Source organism: Schizophyllum commune (assembly GCF_000143185.2).
Source record: "Schizophyllum commune H4-8 unplaced genomic scaffold SCHCOscaffold_1, whole genome shotgun sequence".
Lineage (NCBI taxonomy): Eukaryota > Fungi > Basidiomycota > Agaricomycetes > Agaricales > Schizophyllaceae > Schizophyllum > Schizophyllum commune.
The window spans coordinates 1,610,385-1,637,497 of NW_026089538.1; the positions used below are offsets into that span (position 1 = coordinate 1,610,385).

At 56.8% G+C, this 27,113-nt stretch overlaps 14 protein-coding genes across 14 annotated transcripts; 8 read left to right on the forward strand and 6 right to left on the reverse strand.

Moving 5' to 3' along the window:
• The first annotated feature begins 41 nt into the window (after nucleotides 1-41).
• On the forward strand, nucleotides 42-2,893 carry SCHCODRAFT_02605814 (NOC3p-domain-containing protein). Its single transcript, XM_003036005.2, has 7 exons — nucleotides 42-112; nucleotides 161-369; nucleotides 418-961; nucleotides 1,011-1,290; nucleotides 1,343-1,839; nucleotides 1,890-2,169; nucleotides 2,220-2,893. The coding sequence occupies exons 1-7, from the start codon at nucleotides 62-64 to the stop codon at nucleotides 2,765-2,767; spliced, it is 2,409 nt and encodes an 802-aa protein (XP_003036051.1). The 5' UTR covers nucleotides 42-61; the 3' UTR covers nucleotides 2,768-2,893.
• On the forward strand, nucleotides 2,829-3,888 carry SCHCODRAFT_02017612 (uncharacterized protein). The gene is made up of 3 exons (XM_050341537.1): nucleotides 2,829-3,291; nucleotides 3,349-3,502; nucleotides 3,551-3,888. The coding sequence occupies exons 1-3, from the start codon at nucleotides 3,135-3,137 to the stop codon at nucleotides 3,843-3,845; spliced, it is 606 nt and encodes a 201-aa protein (XP_050202813.1). The 5' UTR covers nucleotides 2,829-3,134; the 3' UTR covers nucleotides 3,846-3,888.
• On the reverse strand, nucleotides 3,802-5,561 carry SCHCODRAFT_02605817 (uncharacterized protein). The gene is made up of 9 exons (XM_003035195.2): nucleotides 5,381-5,561; nucleotides 5,265-5,307; nucleotides 5,018-5,210; nucleotides 4,863-4,965; nucleotides 4,667-4,805; nucleotides 4,503-4,611; nucleotides 4,371-4,457; nucleotides 4,013-4,323; nucleotides 3,802-3,955 (listed from the first exon to the last, which is right to left on the reverse strand). Exons 1-9 carry the CDS (start codon nucleotides 5,472-5,474, stop codon nucleotides 3,931-3,933), a joined length of 1,104 nt encoding a protein of 367 aa, XP_003035241.1. The 5' UTR covers nucleotides 5,475-5,561; the 3' UTR covers nucleotides 3,802-3,930.
• A 244-nt stretch (nucleotides 5,562-5,805) lies between these two features.
• On the reverse strand, nucleotides 5,806-7,358 carry SCHCODRAFT_01146212 (uncharacterized protein; the record flags this gene model as incomplete). Its single annotated transcript, XM_003035194.3, has 9 exons — nucleotides 5,806-5,841; nucleotides 5,899-6,214; nucleotides 6,263-6,386; nucleotides 6,452-6,517; nucleotides 6,568-6,706; nucleotides 6,762-6,864; nucleotides 6,914-7,112; nucleotides 7,168-7,210; nucleotides 7,265-7,358. 8 exons carry the CDS (start codon nucleotides 7,356-7,358, stop codon nucleotides 5,942-5,944), a joined length of 1,041 nt encoding a protein of 346 aa, XP_003035240.1. The 3' UTR covers nucleotides 5,806-5,841; nucleotides 5,899-5,941.
• A 510-nt stretch (nucleotides 7,359-7,868) lies between these two features.
• SCHCODRAFT_01187281 (uncharacterized protein) lies at nucleotides 7,869-9,163 on the reverse strand (the record flags this gene model as incomplete). The annotated part of the gene is made up of 7 exons (XM_003035193.2): nucleotides 7,869-8,195; nucleotides 8,249-8,335; nucleotides 8,386-8,497; nucleotides 8,551-8,692; nucleotides 8,747-8,849; nucleotides 8,904-9,099; nucleotides 9,150-9,163. The coding sequence occupies 7 exons, from the start codon at nucleotides 9,161-9,163 to the stop codon at nucleotides 7,869-7,871; spliced, it is 981 nt and encodes a 326-aa protein (XP_003035239.1).
• Nucleotides 9,164-9,859: 696 nt separating this feature from the next.
• On the forward strand, nucleotides 9,860-11,341 carry SCHCODRAFT_02605822 (DnaJ-domain-containing protein). Its single transcript, XM_003036004.2, has 2 exons — nucleotides 9,860-10,255; nucleotides 10,308-11,341. Exons 1-2 carry the CDS (start codon nucleotides 9,877-9,879, stop codon nucleotides 10,961-10,963), a joined length of 1,035 nt encoding a protein of 344 aa, XP_003036050.1. The 5' UTR covers nucleotides 9,860-9,876; the 3' UTR covers nucleotides 10,964-11,341.
• Nucleotides 11,120-14,451, reverse strand: SCHCODRAFT_02482529 (uncharacterized protein; the record flags this gene model as incomplete). The annotated part of the gene is made up of 5 exons (XM_003035192.2): nucleotides 11,120-13,725; nucleotides 13,772-14,032; nucleotides 14,083-14,120; nucleotides 14,173-14,294; nucleotides 14,350-14,451. 5 exons carry the CDS (start codon nucleotides 14,449-14,451, stop codon nucleotides 11,120-11,122), a joined length of 3,129 nt encoding a protein of 1,042 aa, XP_003035238.1.
• A 94-nt stretch (nucleotides 14,452-14,545) lies between these two features.
• SCHCODRAFT_02524608 (uncharacterized protein) lies at nucleotides 14,546-16,089 on the reverse strand. Its single transcript, XM_050343504.1, has 6 exons — nucleotides 15,911-16,089; nucleotides 15,721-15,857; nucleotides 15,383-15,671; nucleotides 15,119-15,336; nucleotides 14,990-15,069; nucleotides 14,546-14,939 (listed from the first exon to the last, which is right to left on the reverse strand). The coding sequence occupies exons 1-6, from the start codon at nucleotides 16,079-16,081 to the stop codon at nucleotides 14,626-14,628; spliced, it is 1,209 nt and encodes a 402-aa protein (XP_050202814.1). The 5' UTR covers nucleotides 16,082-16,089; the 3' UTR covers nucleotides 14,546-14,625.
• An 80-nt stretch (nucleotides 16,090-16,169) lies between these two features.
• SCHCODRAFT_02605831 (uncharacterized protein) lies at nucleotides 16,170-17,827 on the forward strand. Its single transcript, XM_050344185.1, has 5 exons — nucleotides 16,170-16,516; nucleotides 16,571-16,702; nucleotides 16,753-16,853; nucleotides 16,912-17,353; nucleotides 17,409-17,827. Exons 1-5 carry the CDS (start codon nucleotides 16,253-16,255, stop codon nucleotides 17,628-17,630), a joined length of 1,161 nt encoding a protein of 386 aa, XP_050202815.1. The 5' UTR covers nucleotides 16,170-16,252; the 3' UTR covers nucleotides 17,631-17,827.
• SCHCODRAFT_02605833 (uncharacterized protein) lies at nucleotides 17,814-19,943 on the forward strand. The gene is made up of 2 exons (XM_050344186.1): nucleotides 17,814-18,736; nucleotides 18,789-19,943. The coding sequence occupies exons 1-2, from the start codon at nucleotides 18,060-18,062 to the stop codon at nucleotides 19,774-19,776; spliced, it is 1,665 nt and encodes a 554-aa protein (XP_050202816.1). The 5' UTR covers nucleotides 17,814-18,059; the 3' UTR covers nucleotides 19,777-19,943.
• A 94-nt stretch (nucleotides 19,944-20,037) lies between these two features.
• On the forward strand, nucleotides 20,038-24,478 carry SCHCODRAFT_02017733 (uncharacterized protein). The gene is made up of 9 exons (XM_050341538.1): nucleotides 20,038-21,193; nucleotides 21,252-21,796; nucleotides 21,844-21,934; nucleotides 21,984-22,167; nucleotides 22,218-22,805; nucleotides 22,853-23,016; nucleotides 23,071-23,272; nucleotides 23,322-23,382; nucleotides 23,436-24,478. Exons 1-9 carry the CDS (start codon nucleotides 20,117-20,119, stop codon nucleotides 24,208-24,210), a joined length of 3,687 nt encoding a protein of 1,228 aa, XP_050202817.1. The 5' UTR covers nucleotides 20,038-20,116; the 3' UTR covers nucleotides 24,211-24,478.
• Nucleotides 24,479-25,095: 617 nt separating this feature from the next.
• On the forward strand, nucleotides 25,096-25,807 carry SCHCODRAFT_02561231 (uncharacterized protein; the record flags this gene model as incomplete). Its single annotated transcript, XM_003036000.2, has 4 exons — nucleotides 25,096-25,195; nucleotides 25,411-25,521; nucleotides 25,612-25,710; nucleotides 25,764-25,807. The coding sequence occupies 4 exons, from the start codon at nucleotides 25,096-25,098 to the stop codon at nucleotides 25,805-25,807; spliced, it is 354 nt and encodes a 117-aa protein (XP_003036046.1).
• On the reverse strand, nucleotides 25,710-26,277 carry SCHCODRAFT_02017835 (uncharacterized protein). Its single transcript, XM_050341539.1, has 2 exons — nucleotides 25,894-26,277; nucleotides 25,710-25,840 (listed from the first exon to the last, which is right to left on the reverse strand). Exon 1 carries the CDS (start codon nucleotides 26,178-26,180, stop codon nucleotides 25,911-25,913), a length of 270 nt encoding a protein of 89 aa, XP_050202818.1. The 5' UTR covers nucleotides 26,181-26,277; the 3' UTR covers nucleotides 25,710-25,840; nucleotides 25,894-25,910.
• A 102-nt stretch (nucleotides 26,278-26,379) lies between these two features.
• Nucleotides 26,380-27,080, forward strand: SCHCODRAFT_02605840 (uncharacterized protein). Its single transcript, XM_050344187.1, has 3 exons — nucleotides 26,380-26,466; nucleotides 26,521-26,760; nucleotides 26,818-27,080. The coding sequence occupies exons 1-3, from the start codon at nucleotides 26,430-26,432 to the stop codon at nucleotides 26,997-26,999; spliced, it is 459 nt and encodes a 152-aa protein (XP_050202819.1). The 5' UTR covers nucleotides 26,380-26,429; the 3' UTR covers nucleotides 27,000-27,080.
• Nucleotides 27,081-27,113: the final 33 nt, after the last annotated feature.

Consider the following 27,113-nt stretch of genomic DNA (forward strand, 5'->3'; position numbering starts at 1 on the left):
TGCCATTGGTCACTGATCGATCACACACTCGATCACGGGTACGCGCTCAACTTTTGCGGCCATGCCTCCCAGCACTAAAAAGCGGTCCGCGCGCTCAGCACCGGCGAATATTGTGCGTGACATGCTGTGGAACTGAAGGGGATGCTGACTTTACGCGTAGGCTCCAGCGAAGAAGCGCAAGCTGAGCCAGAAGGGTAAGGAGAAGGCGCCCAAGAAAGTGAAGGCGTCGGAGCGCAAGACGGTTCCCCTTCCCCCTACTGCGAACGACGATAGCGATGGAGATGTGTCAGAGGAGAATTTGGAGCTGCTGGATAATTATGGCCAGGCAGCTACCTTTCTGACATCGCTCGATGCGAAAGCCATATCACGGTGCGTCGCCCGATCCGTCACCTTACTTCATCTGACTCTCCTTCGCAGGAGCAAATCAGAGACCCAGAGATTACACGAGCTACACAAACCTCAGCGCCCCAAGGTCGCCGTCGACGATGATCTACCCTCCATCGACTCTGATGGCGAGATGGACGATGGCCAGGTTTGGAGCTCCGACGTACCTGACGATGAAGGGGACCTCAGCGACGAAGACGATGAAGACGTGCTGGATTCTGACTCAGATGCTGAGATGCCCTATGAAGCTGCCCCTCGCGCAGCCTTCAAGCCTCCGAAGGAGTCGAACGCCATCTCGCGCCTTCCGATCAAACTAGCGGACGGACGCGTTCAGAAGACTGGAGCTCAGCCCGCAGCACCCCTGTCATCCGGCGAAGACACAGACGAGTCCTCTGAAGAAGAAGAGCGAGAGCTTCCACCGAAGCACAACGTCGAAGACGTCTCGACTGGCGCACGCTTCGGTCGTCCGGCTGTTGCCGACGTGATCAGCACCAAGTCGCGTAAAGCACGACTACAACTGGCGAAAGATCAGATTGCCAGCATCTGCCAGGACATTGTAGCCGATCCGGAGAACAGCGTACGTGCCTCCACCCCTCCGCTCGTCTCTCGGCTGACCTCTCCTTTAGTTAGGTCTGCTTAAGCGTCTGCATAGTTTCTCCCTGCCCAGCATCACCACCCCCACGCAGTCTGAGCCCGTACCCAATGACCCCATCATCCGAAAATTGGCCATCCTATCTCAGCTTGCCGTCTTCAAGGACATCATCCCTGGCTACCGGATACGCGCCCTGACTGACAAGGAAAAGGCCGAGAAGGTCAGCCAGCAGGTCGCACGCCAGCGCGAATACGAGCAGGGCCTAGTCGGCGTGTACCAGGCTTACTTGCGCGCCCTAGAAGCCGAGATCAAGGGTGAGCTTCTGCTGAAGTCAATGCTCCAAAAATGCTGACATTCACCATATAGCCCGCTCCGAACTTGCGGAAGTCGCCTTGCAGTCTATGTGCGCCCTGCTCAAGGAAGTCACCCACTTCAACTTCCGCACCAACCTCATGAGCTGCATCGTTGCCCGCCTCTCCAAGAAATCCTGGGACGCCTCCTCTGACCTCTGCCTTGCCACCATCAACGCCGTCTTCCGCGCTGACCAGTACGGCACGCCCTCCCTCGAGTTCGTCCGCCTCATCAATCGTATGGTGAAGGAGAAGCACTTCCAGGTGCACCCGAACACGCTCAGCTGCCTGACGAATTTGCGCTTGATGCGCGAGCTTGGGAATGTGCGCGCGAGTCAAAGTCGCGTGGACCGGGAACAAGAGCAGGGAAAGGGGAAAGGGAAGAAGGGCAAGAAGGGGGATAAGCCGTATTTGAGCAAGAAGGCGCGCAAGAACGAGAAGGAGCGCAAGGAGATTGAGAAGGAGATGAAAGAGGCGGAGGAGGTTGTTGACCGGGAAGAGCGGCAAGCAACGGTACGTTTCTTGCTTATCTCCGTGACACTGTCGCTGATATCGTGGAATAGCATACGGAGACCTTAAAGTTGATCTTCGTGCTATACTTCCGCATACTGAAGCAGCCGACGTATACACCGCTCTTGCCAGCAGCACTGCGTGGAATCGCTCGTTTTGCCCACCTCGTCAACATCGAATTCTTCCGTGACCTAATGGCCGTGCTGCGGGAGATTGTGGACGGTCGAGGCGCACCGGCCGCTGGCGAGCAGGACGCTGATCATGAGAATGGTGCCGACCTCTACGTTCGTTTACTGTGCATCAACACCGCCTTCGAGTTGCTTTCGGGGCAAGGTCAGTTCCGACGTCGTATTCAATGTCACGATTGCTAACCACTCAATTAGGCGAGGCCTTGAACATCGACTTAAGCGACTTCTACACCAGACTATATGCCCTCACCATCCCATTATCTATGCACGTCGCCTACGCGCCGCACTCCTCAGCCCATGGCATTCAATCCTCACCCAACGACATCGCCAACCTCCTCCTCACCATGCTCAGCAAGCATCCTCCCCCACGCGCCCTCATGCCCGCCTTCGCCAAACGCCTCTGCACCGCCTGCCTCGTCCTCCCTGCGGCCGCTGCCGTGCAAGCGCTTGACGTCGTGCGCACCTTCACCGTCCGCGACACTCGCCTGCAGGGCATGATCGTCGGCGACGGCGGCGACGAGGGCGGCTACGATGGCGTGCGCGGGCGCAAGGTCACGGTGGCCACGGGACTGTCCGCCACCGGGAGCATATTTGGCGCCGCGCTGGATGACCCGACGCTCGTTGACCCACTCAGTCGGTCGTCGGCATTGTGGGAGGTGACGATGCTGGCTCACCACAGCCACGATGGCGTCCGGGAGGCCGCTGCAAAGTTGATAGCGGCAGGGAAGGGGGAGTTGGATTAGGTTCCTTTCTACGACCTGTACACTTGTACGTTTCCCAATTGCCTAGTCCACTGTACTCATGATTACCCCTGTTATCTCCCGGGAAATGCCGGCGGCCATAAAAGCCTCCGCGGAAGTAGATCGTCGAGACGCCCGCCGAAAAAGACGTGGGTGCGCACTCGGCGACGGCATGTCTTATACTGTCTCGCGGATAGGCTCGCTCCGGCGACAGCGGCGGCATCCATCTGTCATTGGTGAGGGATATAAAGGTTAAGCATGAAATTAGCGTGGATTTCTTGCCACTCTCGGTCGACCCCGCGCAAGTTGTGCCAGCTCCCTGGAATTCTTGACTCTTGTTCTGCAAAGTCAAGGCGATCGCCCTTCCACGATGCTCTCCAGCTTCCTTGTGTTCGTTCTGGCGTTAGGCAGTGCACTCGCCCTCCCTCGAGAACGCCTGTGCCCGGCGGGGACATTCTCATCGAACGGACTGTTATCAACTGGGCAATCCAGCTGCGAACCATGCGCTTTGGGCTCTTACCAGCCAGGTATGCACTATCTGAACTTTGCATGTATGAGTGCGTTGCTCATCGGTGGTACGCCAGAGGCTGGCCAGAGAAGCTGCATAGAGGCTGAGCCTGGCACATACATCAACGTCTTCGCCGCCATTCGCGCTATGCCCTGTCCCGCTGGCACGTATCAAGAACAGGCTGGTCGATCGAAGTGCAAGGCGTGCCTTTCTGGCACCTTTAACTCCATGTACGCCTTCAGTTCCTTCAGGCTGCGTACGTTCTGAGTCTCTCTCAGGGAGGGCGCCCAGGCTTGCTGCCCTTGCTGCGCGGGCACCTTCTCCGGTCCCGCGTCTGCGCGCTGCGACATGTGTCCCTCATCACGGCCATTCTCCAAGCCCCGTAGCAGGGATGACGCCGATTGCAAAGCTCTGCCACACGGCGCCGATACCTTCAGCCCGCACGGCGTTGGCTTCGCGTATCATGACTGCGATGTCAAGATGGTGTTCGGTTCTGCGACCTGCCCGGCGACTGGAGGAGGGCAGGAGGTCGGTCTTACCTTGAACCCCCAGGTCAGGTTCAACGTCGTATGAGCGTACATAAAGAGGGGCAGTACAAGGGGATGGACATACAGAGCTGTATATTACATATCGGTGTATTTATACATTGTCTTCAAGATCACAGACCCTCGCCAAGGGTGTCTCTGAGGATGAGGATGAGCTGCAGATGCAGATGGGATTCTGGAAATGATGAAGCGCACCTTGTCGTCAACTCCGTAGACCTAAGGCTGTCTCGCTCGCTCGATATTCTTCTGATTTCGCACAGCTCCAGCTCGGTGCGATCCGCGGCAGACAGTCCTCGGGTGCTCGACGACTCAACCGACTTGCAAGCGTCATTGCTGTGCGTCTGGCCAGATATCTCAGCGTCTGTTGTGCTGTCGCCGAACGTCCTTTCTGGGTGACTTGTTGAGTCGATGAAGCGGATGTCTTGCGAGACGTGTGTTGTGCCTAGCAGACTCTGCGTCGAGCCAATGTGGGTGACTGCGAGGATGACGATAGTAGGATAGATGCCCTGTGAAATCATTTACGATGCGGATCCTTGATGCACATAAAGCGTACCGAAATGTTGTGAACGACAGTGCCGACGATGCGCACCGGATTGAACGTGTCTGCTCCTGCAGTGAATTCTGATACGAGATAGACGACCTGCGCCGCCTCAGAAACAATATACAGAAGGACAAGCGCACTTACCCATACGAGGCAATAAATCGACCCCGATTCCAGCAGAAGAAATAGGATGTTTTCTATCTGGGTCTTCGTCGACAAACCGAGTCTCTGCTTGACGCTACGACGATAGATCCTGTCGAACCGTCGTCAGTATTATGTATCGGTTGCATTCGAGTGGATTTGCTCACCATGCTCGACGGCCGACGAGTATTATTGCAACAGCATTCGTGAACAAAAATGGTATGGTGATAGCCAGAGCCCTAGACTTCGCGGTCTGGAAGGCCGTAGCGGGGCGTACAGTCCAGATAGTATTGATAATTGCGCCGACTACAATCGCAGGGCTTCGTGAGTCAACACCCTCGGCTATAAGCATAGATGGCCCACCGAGGCTTCCACCCATGCACACCAGCAAGACGCCCTTAGCGACGAGGCTGTCTGACCACAAAACCCATACCCGCCATATCACAATCGCGTCACTCAAGACATACTACGAAGAAGGTCAGCGACGCCAACACTAAGCAGATAGACTGCCAACGCACATTGACGCGCTCGGCCACCACGTTCAAAATTACCAAGCGGTTGAGAAGCTCACTGATATCCTCGACCGACGTCCCAAACCCCGCCGGGAATTGGATCAGATAATAAACAAGATGGCCGACGAGCTCGATGAGTGAGAAGAGCAAGAGACTCAGAATGACGGCCAGCGTCCAACGTGATCGTCCTCGCCTCGCCCTTTTGAGCAGACGTTGTCAGCATGAGTGTATCTTTCGCAAGGCGAGAACGTACATCAGGGCATTTGCGGCAGCGATAGAGAGTGTAGCCTGTATGCCTTCAATCCTGAAGTTAGTCGACCTCTGTCATTGCGGCAAAGGAGTAGAAAAAAAGCCGAGCGGAGGACGTACCAAAAAACGCAAAGGCGACCGCCGTTTCACTGTAAATGTACTTGATATCATGCAAATCGCTACCCCTCAGCGGGTGGTATGTCGTGGTCGTCATGCCGAAAGGCGTAACGTCGTCCACCCGCGAGTCTTATATACGTCTGAGAGGTCGGTGGAAGGGTACCAAGATAGCTGTAAAGTGAGAATAAACTGCAGGAAGATTAACCGAAGCGTTACAGCAACCTTGGCGTAACATGGTTCACTGTATGGAACCGGTGCGATCCGTGATCAGAACGAGCTTCTCCACCTAGACGCTCCCAAGCATCAATGGAAGTGGGCCAGCATATGATAAGGCTCGTGACCTGCAACGGGAGAAGCACATTGAAGGTCGAGAATAAGGTGTGAACTGTGCCTGTGTTGTCCCATGGGCATTCTTAAATTACATGACAGGCAAATGGAACCGCTGGTACTCGTATAAACCCATTCTAGACGCGTACGTTAGACATTTGCACAGAAAACATCCCCAGTAAAAACGGACGCACCCTCGGGTCCTCGTCGACCCTCAAAGATACCTTTCAGAGGCCTTCAGTCACGCGCCATAGGTTGGGCATCTGGCGAGCCCGGTAGCGAGTTAGCAAAGCTCCGCGATGTCGTTGGCTGAGGGTCTTCGTCGTGATTGGATAGCACAGACAGGCTGACGCTGTCTGCGGCGATCCCCATGTTGCTTGAGTGTATTCTTTCCGAGAGCACATCAAGTGAAAGCGCGAAGCGCAAATCGTGGGATACTTGCGCACGCAGCTCCGTCTGCGCTTTCCTTCCATAGGCGACAATGAGGATGACGATGGTCGGGTATATGCCCTGAAAGAATTAGTCTGATCTGGCGTCAGGGGATTCCAAGGCGCTCACCGCGATGTTATGGATGACGACGCCAGTCAGCAGGAGAAGACTGAGCGTGTCGTCTCTTGATATGTAGCTCAGGACGAGGAAGACAATCGACGCGATGCGCAGTAAGCTCCCTAGCGTCGTACGTCTCGAAGTAGGAGACTTCTCACCCAAACAATGCAGTAAAGGGCGCCTGATTCCATCAGTAGGTACAGGACACTTTCGACTTGCGTCCTCTTCGAGAGGCCGAGTCCGCTCTTTATATCCCGACGATAGCACCTATTGCCATATGAGTCAGGTTGGGAGGCTCATATGGCGACGGTACGAACCAGATTCGAGCGCCTATCAGCGTTGTTGCAACGAGATTGGTGAGCAAGAGGGGAATCGTGATCATTAACGTCCGTGCGTTTGACACTTGGTAAACCCCTATAGGTTTGAGAATCCACACGCAATCAGTGACAGCGCCGACTGCGAAAATACTTCATTAGCGTCGTCCTTACCTATTAACTCGGCAGATACGCACCTACACTCCCGCACATGCATACGAGCAGCGCGCCCTTGGCGAAGCGACTATCAGGCCATAATATCCAGGCCCGCCACACGACGATCGTGTCGCTCATGATGTACTGCAGTAACATCAGCAAGCAGCTTAGAGCAGGTGAGATCGGCACGTACATTCAACCGCTTGAACACAGCTATCGCAGCATTTATGCGGTTCATGAAGGCCACAAACTCGCCCGTCCACAAAGAATTTCCCAGCCATCCAGGCATTTGCAGCGGATAGAAGACTGTCATGAGCGCCGCTTCGACGGTCGAGCTAACAAACAATGCGACAATGGCGGCAAGCATCCAGCGCGACCGCCCTTCCTTGGTCCTAGTGGATATCTGTCAGTCAACTATAGACTCACAACCAGATATGGATAACGTACGCGAGGATACTGACAGTGGCGACAGTGAGAGTCGATTGCATGCCTGTACATTCATTTATCAGAAACGCGGGACCAAGGAAAAATCGATGGAACACACCGTAAAAGAGGAGGCTGAGGCCCGTCTGATAGTATACATGCCTCAACACTCGGATATCGTGGGGCTGCAGCACATTGCTTGCGGTCGCTGACATGGTCGTTCTTGATTGCTGCATAGTACGGAGGAGCCACGGAGATTATATAGTCCTGCACGAAATAGTAGATGATCGTCGTACAGCGAGGGACTAGCTCAGCGTCACTAGCGGATCTGCCATGTACAGCGGGATCCTCGTGCACTAGACGCATGCGCTCAAGGTTATGAGTTGGTCTTCGAGTGTGACGGGCAGATGGATCACGTTCTTCGCGTGGGGGCAAAGACGACTGTGTGGCAGGTACCCGTCACACGTTGTGATATCGCGGGAGAAGTCACGCAAGCCGCCATAAGGGTCGCGAACTCCTTGATCTTTCATTGAAGAAAGGGCGCAGGAAGGAACTTTGAGTCGGGAGAACCTACCTGAATGCCTTTCGAGCGTGGTCTTGGGTATGGTAACGGGTAGGATGGCGGCTTCGACAGGCGTAGAGGTATATCAAGGTTGGATACTTGAATCAGTGGTCAGACGCAATGTTCGCAGGAAGCGATGGACTAACTTGCTCTCGAGATGTGATCAGTCGCACAGGGAGCGTCGCGAGCGAGATACATAGGTCATCATAGGGCCCTCGTGCTCCTGATCTATACGACCCGGGCTGGCAGAAGCATGGGCGCTTCGTTGTTCCGCCGATGAAGCCCTCCGCTCACCAACGTGGTCCCGTGCAAGAACACCATTCACCATGCTCCCATCGCCGAGATCCATGCACCCGCTACTCAGTCCCACGATGCGCCCCTCCTGCGTATCTACAAAGTGTAGCGCATGAGATACCTGCGCCGTGTCAATCAGGTGCTCCGCGGTGGTAGCGTGCATGACGACCAGAACGACGACGATGGGATGGATTCCCTAGATAGCGTGAGCGCCTTTGCTCTTCGCATCGTGGAGCCCAACTAACGTACCGAGATGCTATGGATAGCAGTGCCAACGTAGTTTGTCACCGTGGAGCCGCCCGTCCCGGCCGTGAGGAGGAAGGTGAGGTAGACAGCCTGATACGAACTGAGGGCGGGGGCGGAGGCGCGGGAACAGTGCGACGCACCCAAAGAAGACTATACAAGCAACCTGATTCAACGAGCAGGACGAGCACCCTCTCTACTTGGCTCTTGCGCGTATACAGGCCGAGGGAGCCCTTGATATCGCGGCGGTAGTACCTGATAGAGGACCTGAGCGAATAACACCAAGCACGCCGCGATTAAGCACTTACCACACTTGAATACCCACTAGCGACGTCGCGATGATGTTGGTGCCCAATAGCGGAACTGTGAGGGCAAGCGATTGGATCCTGGGGAGCGTATTGATGGATCGGTCATTTTGGATAGTCCACACGGCATTGAGGATGGCGCCGACTAGATAGGAAAGTTAAGTGGGACTTGCACGTCGAGAGTTGAAAGCAGACTGACCTGTGCTACAGCACATGCATGCCAATAAGATTGACTTTGCGAGGCGGCTATTGGGCCACAAGACCCAGGCGCGCCAAACTACTATCGCATCGCTCAACAAATACTGGAAAAGATATTGTCAAGTCATGCCGAACGAGTAAGAAGGACGGCCACTTACGATGCAGCGGCGGGTAACCACTAGAATGATATTGAATCGGAAGAGCAACTCCGTAGGGGGTTTATGTCGAGCTGGACGGACTGTCGAAGGAATTTGGACGGTCCAAAATGCGATATCCGTGGCAACGACGACGGTCGAAGACACGAAAAGAGCGATGATGACAGCCAACGTCGTCCATGATTGTCCTTTCCGCCGGCTATGCAGATGAATCGATGGGCTCGCTTCAAGGACAGATGCCGCGCTTACGCGAAGGTCCTCATGGCGGCGATGAGAAGGGTTGTTTGTATAGCTGGTAGCGGGATGCGTCAGGACGCACAGAGCACAGTCAAGTGGGGGGAAAAACTACGCACTGTAAAATATAAGCTCGACGCCTATCTGAATGACGGCATCCTGTAGATTAAAGACATGGAGAGCGTCTAAGGGATGGTATATTGGCTGTTCCGCTCGGAACGACATGGGAGTTATCCAGACACTTGAGCACAAGCTTGCCATGTTCGGAGTCTTATATGGACGATGCAGAGGAAAGGGGCATGCACTGGAGCCACCGTAGCATTGTATTGAGTTGACACAGGCCGCATAGTAGACGATCTTTGATAGCCATACAAATGGCAGCAGGTACATCGGGATGTCTGCGCTCCGTGGTAAGGACGTTGCTAATTCGCAGGAGAAGGCGTCTCAGCGTTCGGCGGTCGTATCAACGGTCGTTTCGCGCTGGGCGCTCCGAATTCATTGCAGTGCATGCACTTGAAGCCGGTAATCTTTTCTGCGAGTCTCGAGTGTCGAGTGAAATCTTTCGACTTGCATGTCCAGTTGCGAGGTTTCTATGATCACCCAAGCTGTTCCAGGCCTGGAATAAGCGGAGCGAGATGAACGTAGGAGGATGGAGATGGCCGCGCCGTCCCGTGATCCGGCCCGAGTAAACGCGTCGCGTCACGTTTAATCACGTCACGCTACGCGCCACTCTCCAACCATCATGGACCGCGACGACCCAATCACTCAGTTCTTCCCCGGCGAGGAGGAAGTAGACCTTTATTCCGTGTTCTCTCTTACGAAGACCGCCACTGGCGAGGAGATACGAAAATCATATCGCCGCCTTGCGCTTGTACACCATCCTGACAAGCACACCCACTCGAGCGAGAAGGTCAAGGCAGACGCCGCGCTTAAGTTCCAGCAGGTCGGCTTCGCGTATGCGGTGCTCAGCGACGACAAGCGCCGCAAGCGATACGACCAGACGGGGCTTACAGACGAGGGCTTTGGCGATGTGGACGAGGATGGCTGGGAGGCATACTTCGAGGACCTCTTCGATCGTGTCACGCGTGGCAAGCTCGACGAGATGAAGAAGGAGTATCAGAGTGCGTGATCTATTACTGTACTACTAATTTCATGGTCTAATCGGCTGGGTAGACTCTTCCGAAGAGACCACAGATCTCAAGGCCGCCTACATCGAGACTGACGGCGACATCGGCGAGATCATGAACCACATCCCCCACTCCACCATCGACGACGAGCCACGATTCATGCGCATCATCACCGAGCTCATCACGTCCGGCGACATCCCCAAGCTACCCACCTGGGAGAAGAGCATCAAGGACGAGAAGGCGCGGCTCGTACGAAAGAAGCAGAGCGACAAGGAGGCGGCAGAGGCGGAGAAGCTGGCCAAGGAGCTCGGCGTCTGGGACGAGTTCTACGGCAGCGGCAAGACAGGTCAGCGACGCGGGAAGGGCAAAGGGAAGGCTGCCGCTGCAGACGAAGAGGAGGATACATCCGCTCTGCAGGCGCTGATTCTGAAGAAGAAGCAAAAGAGCATGTCCAGCAGCTTCCTCGACGACCTTGCCGCAAAGTATACGGAGCCGCCGAAGACGAAGGGGAAGGGGAAGAAGAGAGGCAAGGCGGAGGCGGATGAGGAGGAGGAAGCCAGCCCGCGGAAACGACAAAAGAGCGTCCCGGACCCGCCTGACATCGACGATGCGGAGTTTGCAAAGATACAGGACAGACTGATGAAGGGAAAGGGAGGTGCGAAGGAGAAGGCGCCGAGGTCGAAGGGAAAGACTCGGAGGTAGTGGTCCTTACACCATAGCCTTGTTTCTCTTGCTCTTCATCGTTGTAACTGTACCCACTTATGCTATCACTTTGCTATCTTTGGTGTTGACAAGTTCATTGAATAATAAGGACATCCTTGATCTAAGTATATGCTCCATACAAGTCATGACATTGCGTTACAGATACCGAACCGAGTCTATCCCCAAACTCCTCCGCGCATGAATGACAGCCACCAGCTCCTTGATGCTCTCTTCCAGAATAACAACATTGTCCAACAACTGCGACAGCGTTACCGTCGGCGGCTTCTCCTGTGCCTCGTCGACTTGCTCGGGCTCGGCCTGCGCCTCCGTGCGCTCGCCCCACCCGGAGGTGAAGACGTCCTCGTCCTCGGGTACCCACGTCTTCGACGACTTCGCGGGCGTCCAGGGACCTGAAGTTGGCGCAGGCGCGACGAAGGGCTCCACGTTGATCGAGCTCGTACGGCGGTAGTGAGGGCCGAAGGGGCTCGCCGAGACGTTCGAGGGCCCAGTGTCGCGCCGCGGAGGCGTCATGGGCTCCTGCGAGACACTCGGCTTGTGCGGCCTGACCTTTCTAGGCGTAAGATCCTGCAAGAAGGACACGAACGACGACCCCGTCGACGGCTTCTTCTGCTTCTGCCTTACGGGCTCCTGATGCACGACGGGCACGACCTGATCGCCCGAGATCTCGAGCGCGAGGCTGAGCGCGTCGGAGAGGTTCTCCGAGAACAGCAGCCCCTGCCGCCGCTCGCGGAGGTACTGGTCGAAGTTCTCGACGACCTGGCGGTAGCGCTCGAGCTGGGCGACGAGGCCGTGGTAGATGGTGTGCACCACGGGGCGTGAGTCGTCGTCAACGCTGGAGGCGGGGAGGAAGACGAGGTCCTTCGCGAGGTCGTTCTCCACCTTGAAGTCGATGGACCGGTCGTCGCCATCGTCCATCGGGGCAGGCACCGACTCACCCTGCTTCGCGCTGTCTGGCAGCTCGTTGTGGGCGAAGGTGAGCCAGCCAGCTAACGAGCGATCAGGATGATGCGCGAGCGTCGCGACCACGCCCGTCAGTGTCATGTTGTACTCTGGCGTGTTGGAGAAGAATTTGCGGAGGGATTCGAGCAGGGTGGAGATGACGGGGTCGTTGACGTTCAGCTTGTGCTTCAGCTTCCTGTGTGCCTCCTCGTCGATGTCGAGCTGGTACGCCGGCTGGCTCTGGATCGAGATGAGCGCATCGCGCAGATAGTGGTCGTAGCCGGTGCTAAATGCGTCGCCGCTATGAGACGGGTCGACCCGAGAAATCAAAGTCATGTACAACCCCATCTCGCGCTCGTGCGTCGCGTAGGTGGTTTCGGGTTGTGAGAACAATGGGTGATACGGCGGTATGGCGTCCTTGTCCTCTTCAGGGCGGAATGTCGGGTTGAAGGGGTCCTCATCATCGTCCAAATGCGAGCCAGATATGGCTTTCGGATTCAGTGAGGGGAAGGGGAACGAAGTCGCCTTAGGGTCGGAGGTGACGATGAGCAGCTTCTCCACACATAGCTGCGAGTGCTGCAGAAGCATGGTCTGCAAGAGTTGCAATGCCGAGGTCGCCGTCGCTTGCGACTTCGAGCGCAAGTTCGAGAGGAGCAAGTCCTTTAGCGTGAATCGCACCGTCGCGGTGAAGTACTCTGACTGTCTGCGCGCGTCGGGTGCTTCCATCTCTAGAAGGGCCATCGCAGTACTCCGGCGCCTTCGCGACTTCGCGGCCTTGTCCGCCGACTTCGCCTGTGGTGGCGCTGATGCGTCCAAGTCGATCGTCGACTGATGCCGTGGGCGACGCACGACATCGTCGTTGTCCTCGCTGATCAGGAAGTCGACCAGCAAGTCGCCTAGCTGCCCATCGCGCAGCGTACGAATCATGACCTCGATGTAGGACATGACAGCGACCGCGCTGCCGTCCGCGTCCGAGCACTCCAGCACAGATGGGTAGACTACGTTCTCCAGGAAGATCCGCCGGACGGCGTCCATGATGGACTGCACGATAGCGGGTCCCATAGGGGACGCAACGTCTGGGTCATGCGCGCTGTTGCGGCGGAGAACATCCTGAAGAAATTCGAGAAGTTTGAGGAAGTGGTCCAGCTGGCCCTTGAAGTCGGGGTTGTACGCATCTTCCACACCCATCGCACGCGAGCGCTGCCTTTGTTCCTCTAGTTCCTGCTTTTCCTCTTCGGTGTTGGGCATGCTTGCACCAATTGTCATACCGCTTCCAGGAGTAGTATCCGGCGGTAGACGGAATTCGAGTTTGGAAGGTAGCAGTGAGTATACAGCGCCGAGACCAGCGCCAAGGACCTCGGAGAAATCGCCGTCGATGATGTAGTCCGCGAGCGCGACTGCGGCATTGGAGACGGGATCAGCCTTGTCGTCGCCTGCCGTACGCTCGCCAGGGGACATAGCGACGTCCATGAGGAAGAGCAAACCTGCGCGGGCGAAGTCGCCAATCTGTCCTTCTCTGTGCACGAAGCGAAGCAGGTAGTTGAAGAGCAAGAATTCGTACTCGGGTTTCTTCGTGACAGAGGATGCCTGACCAGAGGTGCCATGAGACGGGGTCGGAGAGCCAGCGCGCTGCGCCTCTTCAGCGAGTTTCTGCGCATGCTCTTCCTCTTCATCGTCTTCATCTTCTTCCTCGACCGCGAATAGAGGTTCGGAGCGGTACCAGTGCTTATCGTGGAAGAAGATCATAAGAAGTTCGCGGTGGGTGCGGATGCGACTGCACAAGATGCAGAGGAGGTTGACCACTACGCGGGTGAGTTACAAGCGCACATTGCAAGTGGAAGTGCTTACAGTCTTCCTCGTATTCTGATGGTTGAACGCGCACTGCGTTCTTCGCTGCACCCATTACTTTGTTTCTGCCATCGAGTTGCTCCTGAATGTCATCGCCGACGCAGTTGCGCAGGAGCCTCAGAACAGCGCGATGGACGGCGGAGTGGACTAGGAACTGCTCATCGAGCAGCACGACCATGTTCTGGACGGCACGCAGGACCTCGGCCTGGATGCCAAACGGGCGATCAGCCTCGCTCAGTCGTACGAGGGTGCCGAGGACGTCTGGCGTTTTACAGTCAGATATACATCGTCACGACGCAGAGTAGACGCACCATTCTTCAGCAGGTACTCCATACACGCCCCAGTCCCGCTATACAGGCGTCAGCGAGGGGATCACGCGCAGACACGCGGTCGCGACGTACCCTTCCTCCGTCCGCGTCGTCTCCCACACGAGCGCGTCCACCATTGACTGCAGATGCGTGGGGACCTCCGTAGAGCGTATCCCGCGCAGCAGCTGGCGCTCATCGGGGTGCTCGAGGGTGTGCTACGCGGGGGTTGAGTTGGCACGGCAGGACATTGGCTGAGGTGATGCTACGCACGCGCACGAGCTGCCATGAGCGGTGGAATTCAAGGGCGTGGTCGACGGGCTTCTGCGGGACGAGCTGCGTGCCCTGGCGCAGGAACTTGGAAAAGTAGTCCATGAACGCCGCTCGCGCTGCGATGGAGGCGTTCAGCAAGTCGCGGCCCGGCTTCCCCAGTGATCGCGTCTATGCAACCATCACTCTCACGAGACATGTTGAACTTGGACATCCAGACAGTCGAAAGCCGTACTGCCAGCGAGCGAAAGGAGCACATCGATACAGCGTACAACGGGTCTATTTACGCTGCTTCTTCCTAGCAGAAGTCTCGTCGTCCGCGTCCTCCATCTCCTCCCATAATCTATCCGTCTCTTCCTTCTCCTCTGCCTCCTCAGCATCTTTTAGAGCAGTCTGCGGCTGTACAGCGCGCTGATCCCAGGCAACGACAGTGGGGACGCTCTTGCTGAAGACCTTTTGCAGGACCTCGCCCTTGCGGTCTTGCTGTCCGAGTTGCGGCGAGAAGGTACTATGTATCCGCACCAATCGATCCAGTGCAGCGCTGACTAGCAATGAAGGTGCAGGAGCCATCGAAACCACAGCACCAGCGATCCCTAACAAAACATAAGCGAGTGGACAGAGACTTCATAATATGTTATCGTACCCTTGTAGCTGTAGGCAACATGCCCATTTCGCAAGTCAAGAGACATGAGATTACAGCCCGCATCGCTGACAAATAGTTCGCTGCAGGGGCAGGTCAGTAGAGATTATTGCTGTGAGAATTCTAACTTACTGCTCGTTCAGTCCCTTCTGTACGGCCCTCACGCCCCCGATTTTGACGACGTTATCCCAATCCGCTACGGGCTTCCTCGCTGCCCTCGTGTCGTACCGACGTACGTGCCCGTACTGGGTGCCAGCCACGATATCGTGAGCAGATGTGCTTGTTGACGAGATAAACGTCAAAGACGTGTTGTGTACGGGTTGCCGCAAGCCAAGGTTGTCGTTTGCAACCTAGCAGTGTCAGTGAACGGCAACGAGACAACAATTTCAGACACACATTTTTAGCCCGCCATATCTCGCCAGGAAGGAGGACATCGTTGCGCTTGCGCTTCTTGCCTGCCGGCGGCGCGGGCTTGGAAACGACGACTGGCGGAGCGGTGAAGGCTTTCTCCGTGTCCCACACAGAGACCTCAACCTCGTCGCCTCCGTACGCAAAAGCATCGCCGTTGGGGGCCAGTTTCCAGTCGCAGAGGCGCGTTGGCAGAGCTGCGATATCTGCTTCGACCTGACCTTCCGCCGCGCGGGTGCGCCGCAAGGCACCGTTTGCAGTACAAGACAGCACTGATCTAGCAGAACTTCAGCATCCCGCTACTTCTAAGGAAGAAGGGAACGTACTTCGAGGACCCAAGCAGCCCCAGTCCGACATAGCGCTGCTTGAAGCGAGTTTCCTTCCATTCGGACAGAGCCTCAACTTCATCATCCTCCCCTATCGAGTAGAGTGCCGCAGACCCATCAGAGTATCCCGTTGCAGTCTTTACTTCAATACACATCAGTGTCCTGACACCACGGAAGGGTGACTCCTTACTATAGTCTCATTATCCGCCGTATTCACGGCGAGGACCTGTACGGCTCGCGTAGAGCCTTCTACAGACCCTTGATGGATAGTTTTAAGTTGAGGAGCGTCCCCCTCCTGTCCCAATGCAAAACGGAGAGTCTTCAAGTTTCCCAGTTCATCGCCGACGATGAACCTGGCCATGACGAGGGATATAGAAAAGAACAATATGCGATCAGAGCGATCGCATCGTTCTCGGCCAGCGGTCCCACCGGCCCGCTCACCCGCACGTGCGTCTCGCTTGCTCTCGACTTTCATCGCCGCACTCTTAACTCGAATCAGGCGGACAACTCGTCCACGACACGTTACTCAACTATGGATGCATGTCTTGCTGAACTCGCCAAGCTTGAGAAGTTGACATCCCCGACTGGGAAGGGGAAGGCCCCTCCTGTACCGGACTCGCTGGACTCGCTGCTTCAGTCATTACGCGAAGCCCGCGCGCAGTGCGAAGCTGGGAGCATATCTGCTTCGTCGCTCAAGTCGCTCTCTCGCACTGTGGATGCACGGAAGAAGGAAATCGACGACCGTCAGAAGGAGGTGTACAACGCTGTCTCGAAGCTAGGGAAGGCACTCGACAAGGTACGCCTACACTGCTCAGTAATACGACGAGAGTATCTAATAGCAATCGACTAGAAATTCACTGCGTCTATACCATCTTATCCAGGTCTCTTTGTTTCCCCAGAATCGGCGGCGGCACTTGACCGTACGGTGGTCGTCCACCTTCTGCGCACAGGCCAATTCGAGACGGCGGAGACATTCATTGCGGTATGCATATCATCATTATCAAGCCCATCGTAAGACTGACACTCGTGCAGGAATCGGGCTTCCCAATAACGGACGAACTACGGTTAAAATTCGTTGATCTGCATAAGATCCTGCAAGCCTTGCGAGCTGCGGACATTGGGCCAGCTTTAGAGTATGTGATCATTCCCAGAATGACTTCATACCTCTCTTTACTGACTCGTTCTGTACAGCTGGACACGCAGTCATCGAGACTTCCTACGCGTGCGACGGTCTCCACTTGAATTCAACCTGCATCGCTCGCAATACATCCGCATCCTTCTCTCCTCCGACCCGCCAAATCCCCTGCCTGCTATAGCTTATGCCAACACGCACTTGCGACCCTTTTTCGCCGAACACTCGACAGAGTTCATGCGCCTCATGACTTGCGTCGCCTACCTGCCATTGAGCAAGCTTCAAGCATCACCCTACGCGGACCTTGCGTCGCCGACTCTGCACTCCGACCTCGCGCCGCTCTTTGCCAAGGAATACTGCGCCAGCATGGGCATGAGTCGGCAGGTTCCGCTGCGCGTGGTGGGCGACATCGGGGGCAGCGGGGCGCTATCCCGCATCGAGAAAGCCCGCAAGGTCATGCGCGAAGGCAAGGGCGAGTGGAGTCAGGCGGACGAACTTCCGGTAAGCTGTTCCCACTTTACGCTGGTGGCGTACCTCGCCTGACCTTCGCTGCTAGATCGAGATACCTCTGCCTCCAGAGAACCGGTACCACTCCATCTTTGCGTGCCCCGTGTCGAAGGAGCAGGCGACAGAGACGAACCCGCCGATGATGCTGCAGTGTGGGCATGTGCTGGCAAAGGACAGTTTGCAGCGCTTGCCGAAGACGCAAGGGCTGGTGAAGTGTCCCTATTGTCCCATCGAGTCGAACCCTTCGCAAGCTTTGGAAGTGCATTTCTAATCTCTTTTCCTGCGGATTTATACCAAGCATCATCGTGTAATACTAGCCTGTACAGTATCTGTAGTTGCGTTACCTCACTACTTCGGACATTTAGCGGCAGCTAGGATGGGAACGGGAGCGCGGACCGTATCGAGTTTAGCGCGCTTGACTTGTTTCGTCCCGCTCCCCGTCTTCTTCGACTTCGAAGTGCAATCGCAGGGCTCCCGTTGGGTCGTCCAGCCCCCGGACTGGGGCTCCGCTTACATGGGCGAAAGTTCAACATTCAAGACGTCGGGACCGGGCCAAGCCCCCGCGTGCCTGGGCCGGTCCGCCGGAGCCGTACGTAATTAGAACGTATCGCCCAAGGCGGGCCTTGTCATTGGGAAGTGTCTTAGACGTCTTCGGGCACCAGCCTCGCCCTCTCGCCTCCGCCCTCGTTGTACCAGGACCATGGGCAACTCGGCCTCGCACGCCAACCACGACCGCCACCGGAGGCGCGACCACGACGGCGCCGACGGGCTCGACTCCCTCTCCCCTCACCGCCCGCCCCCCATGCGCAAACAGAAGTCCCTCGACCTCCCCGACCTCGCGAGCCTCGCGCTCTACTCTGCGCCGACCAAGGGGCAGCCCCCGCGCAGCGCGGCGATCGCGATTCCGAACAGCGACACGCCCACGGAGCGCCCCGTGAACAAGCTCATGTCCACGGATCTGCTCGAGACGACCGTCGTGCATCCCATGAAGCGCCCGGACTACATGCGGCGGCCGAGTCAGAGTAGGTATGCACAGGCGAAGGAAGAGCGCGAGGAGAGGCAGCGAAGCGCGCAGTCCTCGCGTGCATCGTCCCCCCATGGCGCGCGCGCGTACCAGCCGCCGCCCCCCTCGGTGAAGCTGCCGGCGATGACGCCGCTTTCAAAGGCGACGGAGCCCATCGTGCACTCAACAATTCCCGTGGGCTTGGAGGCGAAGCCGCAGCTGCCCACTATCGCGTCGGAACCCTCGAGCATTGGTGCCCCTGAGGAACTCGTGCTCGAGCCGACAAAGATAACATGGCGCGGCGGCGGGAAGACGGTACTTCTGGCTCGCGCAGGCGACGATAACTGGCAGGGGCGGACGACCATGGAACAGGAGTGCGTATTCGCGCCGGTTATGGTCCGTGTAGTTGCTGACGCTTCTTGGCAGCCCAGATGCGCCGGAGGTGTTCCATACGACGATCCCTCTTACTCCGGGAACGCACCATATCCGCTTCCTTGTCGATGATCAGTGGAGGGTCGCCGACGATCTTCCTACGACTGTAGACGATCAAGGCTCACTCGCAAACTACGTTGACGTTGGCATTTCCACACCTCCCGAGGCACCTATCATTTCTGCCCTGCCGACACCCTTACCCCTACCCGCTAGGGATGTTCCGCTTAAGCGACACGAGAACGGCTACTCGTTCTGGAGCACGGCCGGCTCGAGCACAGACTACGACGGAAATGAGAATCCATACGAGCTAGCCTTGGTAGATGGGGAGGCGCGTCTGCGGAGCAAGTCCAAATGGACGTCGGAGATTCCCGAGGAGCTTGTACGGGCTGCGCAGGAGGAAGAGGTCTATCTGCAGTCTCAGGCGCACGTCAACTCGAATCAGAATGGCCGCATCGTCGTGGATGGGTTCATACCGGCGCCCAACATCCCGCCAGCACCCGGTCTACCGCGTCACCTGGACAAACTCATTCTTAACTATCGCGCTGTCAACTCGTCTCACACTCCGAGTGGAAGCCCGTCTCGCGGCACCGGGCGCGTTGGAAGGTCGGAACGCCCGAGTCGCAATGAGCGCAGTGGTCACCGCGAATGGCAGAACATGCGTATGTCGCGTGCCGAGGTTGACGAGGAGGAAGTGCCTATGCCGGAAATTCCTATCACAACAGCCAGCGGTACCGACCTCACTGCCGCCCTGGGCTTGACGGGACCGCGTTGGAATGGGCGCGAAGGCCAAACCTCCTCGACCAAGATCGCGGGTACCTCGGACGCGCCCCTAGCCGATGATTCCAGTGTCCTCCCCGTGCCCAGCCACGTCGTGATCCACCATTTGTCGACGAGCGCGATCAAGAACGGTGTGCTGGCGGTGGCGACGACGACCCGGTATCAAAAGAAATACCTCACGACCGTGTACTACAAGCCGACGTGATTACCCATCGGCTTCCACCTACATAGACTGTACATACACATGGACTTGTGGGGACTAACTTATGTATTGATTTGATCTTTTGCTGCTTGTATATATGTGCCGCTGTGTTGTTGCTCTTCATTACTATGTAGCTGGAGAATATAGACGGAACCCGCGTTGAAGTTGAACTTGAGTGTGTCGTTGTGGGTCCACCGTCGGTGATGTCACCGGTTGATCCGTCGCCACCACGTGGGCGATCACGTTGTGTTGATGAATTCTGAACGCGTCTTGTCCAGGACCAGCACCGCGTCGCGTAGCGTATGCTCCCCGTGCCCCGCGCGTTCCCCGCTGGTCGGTCCTTATGCCGCCATTTAACCCTACGCGTGCATCTCCTCCCGCTCGTATCCTTGACCTCGCGGCATCACTTTCTCAGGACATCTCCCGCACTTCGACCGTCTCAGTTCCCGAGCTTGCTAGCCTCACCCCCGATGAGATAGAGCTGCTAGAAGCTGTCATACAACGCGCAGGAAGCAACGCAAATACGTTCTTGACCGTCTTCAAGGCGTACAACGATGTTCTTACCGAACGGGGACTCGATCCACATGAGGTCGTCTACTACGGCAAGCTGCTCAAGCTGGGCACGCTCAAGGGAAGGAACTGGGCGGACAAGTGGGAGAGTGTCAAGCACCAGTATGGATATGCTGCGAAGCGGGAACCGGTGCGGGCGAAGGCGAGCAAGCCGAAGCCCGCACCGTCGAGCCCTCGTCGCGTCCCGGTGCGCAAACCCACACGCATTAACGACTCCTTCACGCTGGATACGCTTCACCAAGACGTCTTCACCGATGCAACGAACTCTGAAGCGGACACGACGCCTACTGCGCCCCGCTCCTACCCAACGCGATCGCGCGTACCGCCACGACGAACGCCTTCCCCTACCCGATCATCCGTGACCAACTCCCTCGGCCTCGAATTCGACGATCATCCCCTCTTGAACCACCCTTCTACCCAACCTGCTATGCCACCTATCGTCCCACGCCGAACGAACTTCTACGACTCGTCGGACGCAGAGTCTACAGACGACGTTTTTCAAGCTCCCTCCACGATTCCCCCGTCCTATGGCGCTGCTGTACGCGACGAGGATGCCACGCCCGTCAAGCCCAAGCGTCGCGCTACCCAGACGACGCAACCGCTGGCGAAACCGGCAATCATCAAGGACCTAGAGAAGCGTCCGACCTCGACTCCTGCAATGGATCAGTTGACGCTGGCGCGTCAGAAGGTCGCAGAAGCGCGAAAGCGCAGAGGGAGCGTGGTGAACGGCGAGGACGCCTTCAAGAAGATCCAGATGGAGCACGACGAGAAGAACGCTGCCCAGTTCTACGAAGATAGGCTCCTGGAGCGCTGCTGGCGGGTATGGCGAGATGGGTATGAATGGATTATTGTGTGTAGCACTCCCTTGTCGTCTTCCTACAAGCTTGTCTAATGACCTATCTATCTAGACCACCGACATGCAAATAGCTGAAGCCCGTGACAACCTGATCCTCCGCAAGTGCGTCCAGCAATGGCGCGAGAAGACCGCAGAGAATAAGGATCTGTACGGGCGCGTCACGCTGCTATCCAACAAACGCTGCCTACGCGCCTTCTTCAACAAGTGGCGCGCACGCACGCGGGAGAAGCAGCAGGCGGAGTGGCGAAACGCTATGCGGCGCAAGATCAAGATCGTGCGCGACCGCCGGGAGGAGCACCTGCAGAAGGATGCCTGGACCAAATGGAGGCAGGCCTTCATGGTGCGCCTGGCGGAGCAGCACTATGCGCATAAGCTCGTCCAGCGTTCCTTTAAGCTGTGGAAGCAGCGCTTGATTGCGTTGGACGAGCGGGATGCGGTAGCGGACGAGTTCCGCGAATCCACGCAGGAGCGGGCGGTGGCTCGATGCTGGAAGGCGTGGCGTCGGTCACTGCAGCTGCAGCGCATCGAGCATGAGATGAGCGACCGTGTCGCAATGCGATTGATGGTAGAGGCTATGACTATATGGAAGCGACGAACGTATGTGACTCATTCTACATTCCTGACTTTGGCTAACCCTCGTTTAGTGCGGAACTTCAACTCGCCGATGACCTTCATGACAAGATGATTATGAAGAACGCAATCCGGGGGTGGAAGGCTGCCCGTGATAGAATACGAGTACGCACTCATGAACCCTCCGGTGATAGGCTTACTGACGATCATGCAGAGGATGGAAAACAAGGCCCGCAAACAACTCGCTTTGCGAGACGAAATCATGATGCGTGCTATTTGGCGAGTCTGGAAAGCTGGCGAGCGTGGTCGATTACTTGAACGAGTGCGGTCGTCTCGCCTCGTCTCAAATGCTTTCGCGGTCTGGCAGCAGCGCTTGGCTCAGCAACGTGAGCTTGAAGGTGCGGTACATTGGCTTTGGAGAGCATTGACCCAGCTGACTGTCTTGCAGCGCGCGCACTCGCCTTTTACTCCCGACCCGCGTCGTCGTCTGCTGTCCTCGCCCTCAAGACCTGGCGTCAGCACTACCAGACACACACGAATGCCAATGCATACGCTGTTAAGTACCATGCCTCTCAGCTTAAGTTCAACGCCTTCCGCCAATGGTGCCGCGCCATCCACGACCATGCCAAAGACAACCGCCGCGCGCGCAAGGCGAACAAGCTCCTCACGACTCGTCGCGCCTGGCAGATGTGGCGCGAGAAACTCGCCGAGCGGGCGCGGCTGCGCAAGTTGGCTGAGCTGGAACAGCAGCGGTGCCACAAGATCTTCAAAGATTGGCTAGCGCGGGCGAGGAAGCAGAGGCGGCAAAAGATGGCGGAGCAGCTGGTGCAGGATCGGGTGAGGCAGCGGGTGATGCATGAGACGCTTGTGCATTGGACGAATCGGGTGATTAAGGTGAAGTTGAGGGAGCTGGAGGTGGCGCAGCAGAGGGATGCGGCGACGTTGGGGAATGCCTTCAAGAAGTGGAAGAGTGTTTGCGAGCGCCATGTCGAGGAGCTTAACCTCATGGAGAGCTATCAGTTCGTCAAGCGCGAAGGTACGTACACTCACATTAGGTGTCCAACATTACTCATGATTCGACAGAGTTTGTGCGCCGCGTATTCAGCCGCTGGCTAGCAGCGGCTCGAAATTCTCGTCATCGCCGTGTCGTTCTACAGGAGAGGGAAGCAGACATGAAGACAATCAAGCTATCCGCGGCGTGGGACAAGTGGCGGGAGAAATTCAAGAACGAACGCTTGCGACCCATCGTGCGTTGTCTTGCTGACCTGGTCATGATCTGATGTTTACCCGCTTGCCCCCAGGAAAACACGGTGGTCTTGCAAGGCCAGCAATACGTGCTCTACCGTGCATTCGCCTTTTGGCACTCTAGGACGACCTCGCTTCCTGCGATCCGCTTCCATGCGAACAACCTGAAGGCTAGTGCATGGAAGAAGTGGATGGCTGCGATGCCCCGTGCACTCCAGGCCAAAAAGGCGCGCGAAGTGCACAAGCAAAATTTGCTCTGTAGGTGTTGCCCTTATCGCACCTACGCTCAGTGCTAATCTTCCCTCAGCGAAATTCTTCGAGAAATGGGCGCAAAAGCGCGAAACGAAGCGCGCTTTGAGACTTGCAGCGTGAGTATCGCCCATTGCTCGTGCACTACGACTTGGCTAATCTCTTTGCGCAGCCGTGCTCGCTATCTTGCTTTGCCGACAGCGGTATCGAGAAATCCGCGTCCTCCATTCTTGTCAACATCTCCGCCGAAGCCAAGTCCTTTCGCACGGCAGCGTTCTCCTGCTCCTGATCAGCAGGAAGGCGAGGAGGAAGAGAAGGAGCCAGAACCGCGTGCGCCTACGAGACCTTTCGGCTACAAACCAAGAGCTGGTTTGGCCAGTCTCCTGACGAGCCGGCCGTCCTCCAAGCCAGCCGCAGCGGAATCCTCCACTCGTCCGACGACGGGCGAGCCGTCTACTCGACCAGCCCTTGGCAGGAAGCGCGCCACGTCGCCGACTTCTACCGTCCACACTCGAGTACGCTCGAAGCCGCTGGCAAGTTCGAGTTCGTCTTCGTCGCGAGCATCCTCTCCTCCTGCCAGGCCGCCGCGCAGTGCGGTCTCGACGCGGAAAAAGAGCCCTTCCCCACCCAACCCTTCAGTATCGCGACCGCGCTCGCCGCTCAAGTCTGTCGGGCGATGGCCTCTTACGCGCGACGCGAGCCCGGTCTCCAGGCCACGAACGCGCACCGCGCTGTCCAGCCTTCCGAGCCCGCCCCGGTCACGCCTGGGACGCGAGCTCAGCCCAACACGACCACGGCCAACGTACAGCGAACGCGGGCGAAGCCCCTCGCGCGCGCCAAGTACGACAGTCGGCTCGAATGGGGAGACGCGCAGCCGGTTATGGACAGAGCTGCAGGCGGTGCAGCGGAAATCGCGCCCGCCATCAGAGCGGTCCTCGAGGCGATAGCAGGTCAGGAGGATGGGATGGGTTAGTCGTTATATTTATGCTTAAGTTATCTGCATGCATGCTCGTGTTGTCGTCGCGTTTGTTAGTTGTCTATGCAGTGTATATACTCTACTATATGGTCATGCTGAATATGCATATTGTGCTTTCTCAACGGCAGGTCTCGGCGAATGATTGTAGTAGGGGCTCCGAGAAACGACGCTTCGTATTCATGCGTCATGACGTAAACAGATGTATTAAAAGCTCGAGGAGTAACCTTCACACGTTCTTGCAAGCAACCCGAGAGGAACTGCCGTTGCGTTTACCCCGTTTGGCAGGCCTTCACGTCTGCAATAGGGTTTCAAGGAGCACGACGATTGATCACGCTGGAACCGTCGTGAGGCGCAGCGAGGCTTTCATACAGCAGCAGTCTGAGAAATTGCTTCTGTCATGTAGCAAGCTCTATTTAGGTGCCAGGCGGGATACAGGGCACCAAGCGAGACGTAGAGGTTGATAAAGCATGATCGTCGCAGCGAAACAAGCTTGGGGGAAAGGTGGCACATGAACTTGATTCCTTCGCGCAGAGCTTCAAGCATCCCCCAAACTGTCTGGAGGTCGTCACCGTCATGATGAGCGCCCAGCGTGGCGAGGACTGTCTGCTTGGTAAGACGATCATGCTGGTAACGAGAGCGTACCGACGGGTCGCATCCGAGGCGCATATCACTTGGCCATCCCTGCTCGAGTACTAGTAAAGTTGTCTAAGAGTCCTTGCATCATTCCTTAGTCGTCTCGTCGCGTGTGCAAGAGTGAAGAGTGCTATCTCCTGTACAACTAGTACACCCATCCTCCGCCAAGATCGCTGTGAAAGTACCTTAGGAAGTTCCGAGGTCGTTATTCGCCCCACCATCCATGTTCGCCGACCATATTTTCCTGAAACTCGACAACGCACCCTCCGGTACGCCCCACTCTCAGCTCGACATCGTCGCGGGCAAAGAAGATGGATGTTTCGGTATTTGCGGCGCGCAGCTTCTTGGTGTGGCGTACTCGTCGGACGCGCATCTGACCCTGCTGGAACCCATTTACACAACTTCCTGCCGGACCTTTGGGCGCTCTGGTGGTCAGGTATAAAAGGTAATTAGCGCTGAGCCTCGCACCTCATCAAACACTCACCTCTTTCACATTCTCTCGCTCTCGTCTTCTCTTTTTCACGCCCGCTTTTCTCAGCCACTCGCTCCAAACTAGTCATCGTCACAATGCAGTTCTCCATCGCATCCCTCTTCGCTGCTGCCGCCGTTCTCTTCGCCGGCCAGGCCGCTGCTATTGCGTCTGACCCCTGTGAGTATCAGTGCATTGTCCTCTCCTGCGCGGAGAGTTCGTACCAGTGAGACTAGAAGCCTGTGCTTACCTCTTTCCCTCCCCTTCCAGACAAGGCCTGCAACTGCCCGAACAACTGCGACTACAACCTTGGCCACGAGTGCAAGTTCATCAAGTCCGTCGCCATCAACGACTACACCATCTCTGGCAGTGAGTCGAGTCTCAGTTTCAACGTCTGCGCCCTGTGCTAACGGGAGTCCTAGCTTGCGCCGAGGACGCCTACGGTCGCCTCTACTGCCAGGAGTAAATCATGATGACGAAGGTTGATGGGAGTAGGGAGCTAGCTGGGAGGTTAGGCTGGGAAGTGGGAGCGGGGAAGTTCACGAGACGCACGATTGAATGTTTACTATTTATTGGCGTCGAAGTCGCTCATTGGAATGATTCATACGGAGAAACTTCCGTTGTACCGTTCGTTGCAGATGTGAGCAAAGTGTGCGAGGGCTAGAAAGGACGCTGAAGAGCAAGAAGATGAGCAAGAGTTCGAGAGACTGCCATACAATCAAGTATATGGGCTGCGCGCCTCCTTGGGATGGATCAGGCTGGCTCCTGGTCGACATTGGGTTTGGGCAGTGTGATCCCCGGGCTGCAAGAAAGCCCAGGCAAGGATGAAGCGACGTCATTGCACAGCAAGTCGAACTTCCTCGTGACACTCCCGTGACCGCGCTAACTAGCGCGCTCCCAATAGTCAATATGGAGTCGCAGTGGTGCGCTACGTTTGCCCTACGTCGACCGACGTCGGAAATAGGTCATTTCTCCAACATTGAGCGCTGGACACTATAAAAGGCCGGCTAGATGGCTTTCAAGGGCATTATCTTTCGCATCTCCATCCACACTCGACATCACACTCACCCATAACCACATCCAACATCATGTCCGTGAACGACAAGCAGTTGAACCAGGGCTTCGGTGGGTGCAAGAGCGCGTCGGACATTTAGCGGCGCGAGGCTGACCGTCACTCAGGCGCCGACGTCTACCCCGGCTCTGCGAACCCGACGAGCTCGTCGAACCACGCCAACCCCATGCGCAACAACTTCGTCGACGACCCGACGACGGCATCGCGCGGCGCGGGCGCGGGACCCAATTTCGACGGCGACCGCCAAGCGCAGCGCAACTTCAGTCAGACCGCAGGCGTCGTCGAGGGTCGCCCGGGGATCATCGAGTCATCACACATCGACCCATTGAGCGAGACGGCCAACAAAGGTGCGTGCGCACGGCTAGCCCTCCGTATGAGGTCGACTCATAGATCCTCCATTATAGACGACGGCTGGGCGAATGCCACGCAGACTCCCCGGACACAGGCTGGGATCGCTGGCACAGCGAAGAACATCGCCACGAGTGCAGCAACTGTCGCAAGTGGCACGGCCCAGGCGGCATACGGCTTCGCGATGGGTGACGAGCAGGCGAAGAAAGCGGGCAAGGAAGCTGTATTTGGGAAGTAATCGAGGGACTGTATACGAAGTGAACAACCTGTATTTTTAGTGGAATGAACGTCCTCGGTTTGGCGCAGCATGCACTGGGAAAAGCTGGGAGCGAGATGAGGATGTCTTCTGTCA

What these genes read in the sequence shown, in the direction of transcription:
- SCHCODRAFT_02605833 (XM_050344186.1), top strand. Translation starts at nt 18,060, where the DNA reads ATGGGCAACTCGGCCTCGCACGCCAACCACGACCGCCACCGGAGGCGC. An exon ending in CGGACGACCATGGAACAGGA is followed by an intron (nt 18,737 to 18,788) that starts GTGCGTATTCGC and finishes GCTTCTTGGCAG; the next exon opens with CCCAGATGCGCCGGAGGTGT.
- SCHCODRAFT_02605831 (XM_050344185.1), top strand. Translation starts at nt 16,253, where the DNA reads ATGGATGCATGTCTTGCTGAACTCGCCAAGCTTGAGAAGTTGACATCC. An exon ending in TAGGGAAGGCACTCGACAAG is followed by an intron (nt 16,517 to 16,570) that starts GTACGCCTACAC and finishes GCAATCGACTAG; the next exon opens with AAATTCACTGCGTCTATACC. An exon ending in CGGCGGAGACATTCATTGCG is followed by an intron (nt 16,703 to 16,752) that starts GTATGCATATCA and finishes ACACTCGTGCAG; the next exon opens with GAATCGGGCTTCCCAATAAC.
- SCHCODRAFT_02605840 (XM_050344187.1), top strand. Translation starts at nt 26,430, where the DNA reads ATGTCCGTGAACGACAAGCAGTTGAACCAGGGCTTCG. An exon ending in GCAGTTGAACCAGGGCTTCG is followed by an intron (nt 26,467 to 26,520) that starts GTGGGTGCAAGA and finishes ACCGTCACTCAG; the next exon opens with GCGCCGACGTCTACCCCGGC. An exon ending in GAGCGAGACGGCCAACAAAG is followed by an intron (nt 26,761 to 26,817) that starts GTGCGTGCGCAC and finishes CCTCCATTATAG; the next exon opens with ACGACGGCTGGGCGAATGCC.
- SCHCODRAFT_02017733 (XM_050341538.1), top strand. Translation starts at nt 20,117, where the DNA reads ATGCCGCCATTTAACCCTACGCGTGCATCTCCTCCCGCTCGTATCCTT. An exon ending in CTGCCCGTGATAGAATACGA is followed by an intron (nt 21,935 to 21,983) that starts GTACGCACTCAT and finishes ACGATCATGCAG; the next exon opens with AGGATGGAAAACAAGGCCCG. An exon ending in GCACAAGCAAAATTTGCTCT is followed by an intron (nt 23,273 to 23,321) that starts GTAGGTGTTGCC and finishes ATCTTCCCTCAG; the next exon opens with CGAAATTCTTCGAGAAATGG.
- SCHCODRAFT_02017835 (XM_050341539.1), bottom strand. Translation starts at nt 26,180, where the DNA reads ATGACGTCGCTTCATCCTTGCCTGGGCTTTCTTGCAGCCCGGGGATCA.
- SCHCODRAFT_02605822 (XM_003036004.2), top strand. Translation starts at nt 9,877, where the DNA reads ATGGACCGCGACGACCCAATCACTCAGTTCTTCCCCGGCGAGGAGGAA. An exon ending in GATGAAGAAGGAGTATCAGA is followed by an intron (nt 10,256 to 10,307) that starts GTGCGTGATCTA and finishes TCGGCTGGGTAG; the next exon opens with ACTCTTCCGAAGAGACCACA.
- SCHCODRAFT_02524608 (XM_050343504.1), bottom strand. Translation starts at nt 16,081, where the DNA reads ATGGCCAGGTTCATCGTCGGCGATGAACTGGGAAACTTGAAGACTCTC. An exon ending in GGGCTGCTTGGGTCCTCGAA is followed by an intron (nt 15,672 to 15,720) that starts GTACGTTCCCTT and finishes AAGTTCTGCTAG; the next exon opens with ATCAGTGCTGTCTTGTACTG. An exon ending in AGATATGGCGGGCTAAAAAT is followed by an intron (nt 15,337 to 15,382) that starts GTGTGTCTGAAA and finishes TGACACTGCTAG; the next exon opens with GTTGCAAACGACAACCTTGG.
- SCHCODRAFT_02605817 (XM_003035195.2), bottom strand. Translation starts at nt 5,474, where the DNA reads ATGACGACCACGACATACCACCCGCTGAGGGGTAGCGATTTGCATGAT. An exon ending in GCTGCCGCAAATGCCCTGAT is followed by an intron (nt 5,211 to 5,264) that starts GTACGTTCTCGC and finishes TCTGCTCAAAAG; the next exon opens with GGCGAGGCGAGGACGATCAC. An exon ending in CGATTTATTGCCTCGTATGG is followed by an intron (nt 4,458 to 4,502) that starts GTAAGTGCGCTT and finishes GAGGCGGCGCAG; the next exon opens with GTCGTCTATCTCGTATCAGA.
- SCHCODRAFT_02605814 (XM_003036005.2), top strand. Translation starts at nt 62, where the DNA reads ATGCCTCCCAGCACTAAAAAGCGGTCCGCGCGCTCAGCACCGGCGAAT. An exon ending in GATGCGAAAGCCATATCACG is followed by an intron (nt 370 to 417) that starts GTGCGTCGCCCG and finishes TCTCCTTCGCAG; the next exon opens with GAGCAAATCAGAGACCCAGA. An exon ending in CCTAGAAGCCGAGATCAAGG is followed by an intron (nt 1,291 to 1,342) that starts GTGAGCTTCTGC and finishes TTCACCATATAG; the next exon opens with CCCGCTCCGAACTTGCGGAA.
- SCHCODRAFT_02017612 (XM_050341537.1), top strand. Translation starts at nt 3,135, where the DNA reads ATGCTCTCCAGCTTCCTTGTGTTCGTTCTGGCGTTAGGCAGTGCACTC. An exon ending in TTTGGGCTCTTACCAGCCAG is followed by an intron (nt 3,292 to 3,348) that starts GTATGCACTATC and finishes GTGGTACGCCAG; the next exon opens with AGGCTGGCCAGAGAAGCTGC. An exon ending in TCTGGCACCTTTAACTCCAT is followed by an intron (nt 3,503 to 3,550) that starts GTACGCCTTCAG and finishes AGTCTCTCTCAG; the next exon opens with GGAGGGCGCCCAGGCTTGCT.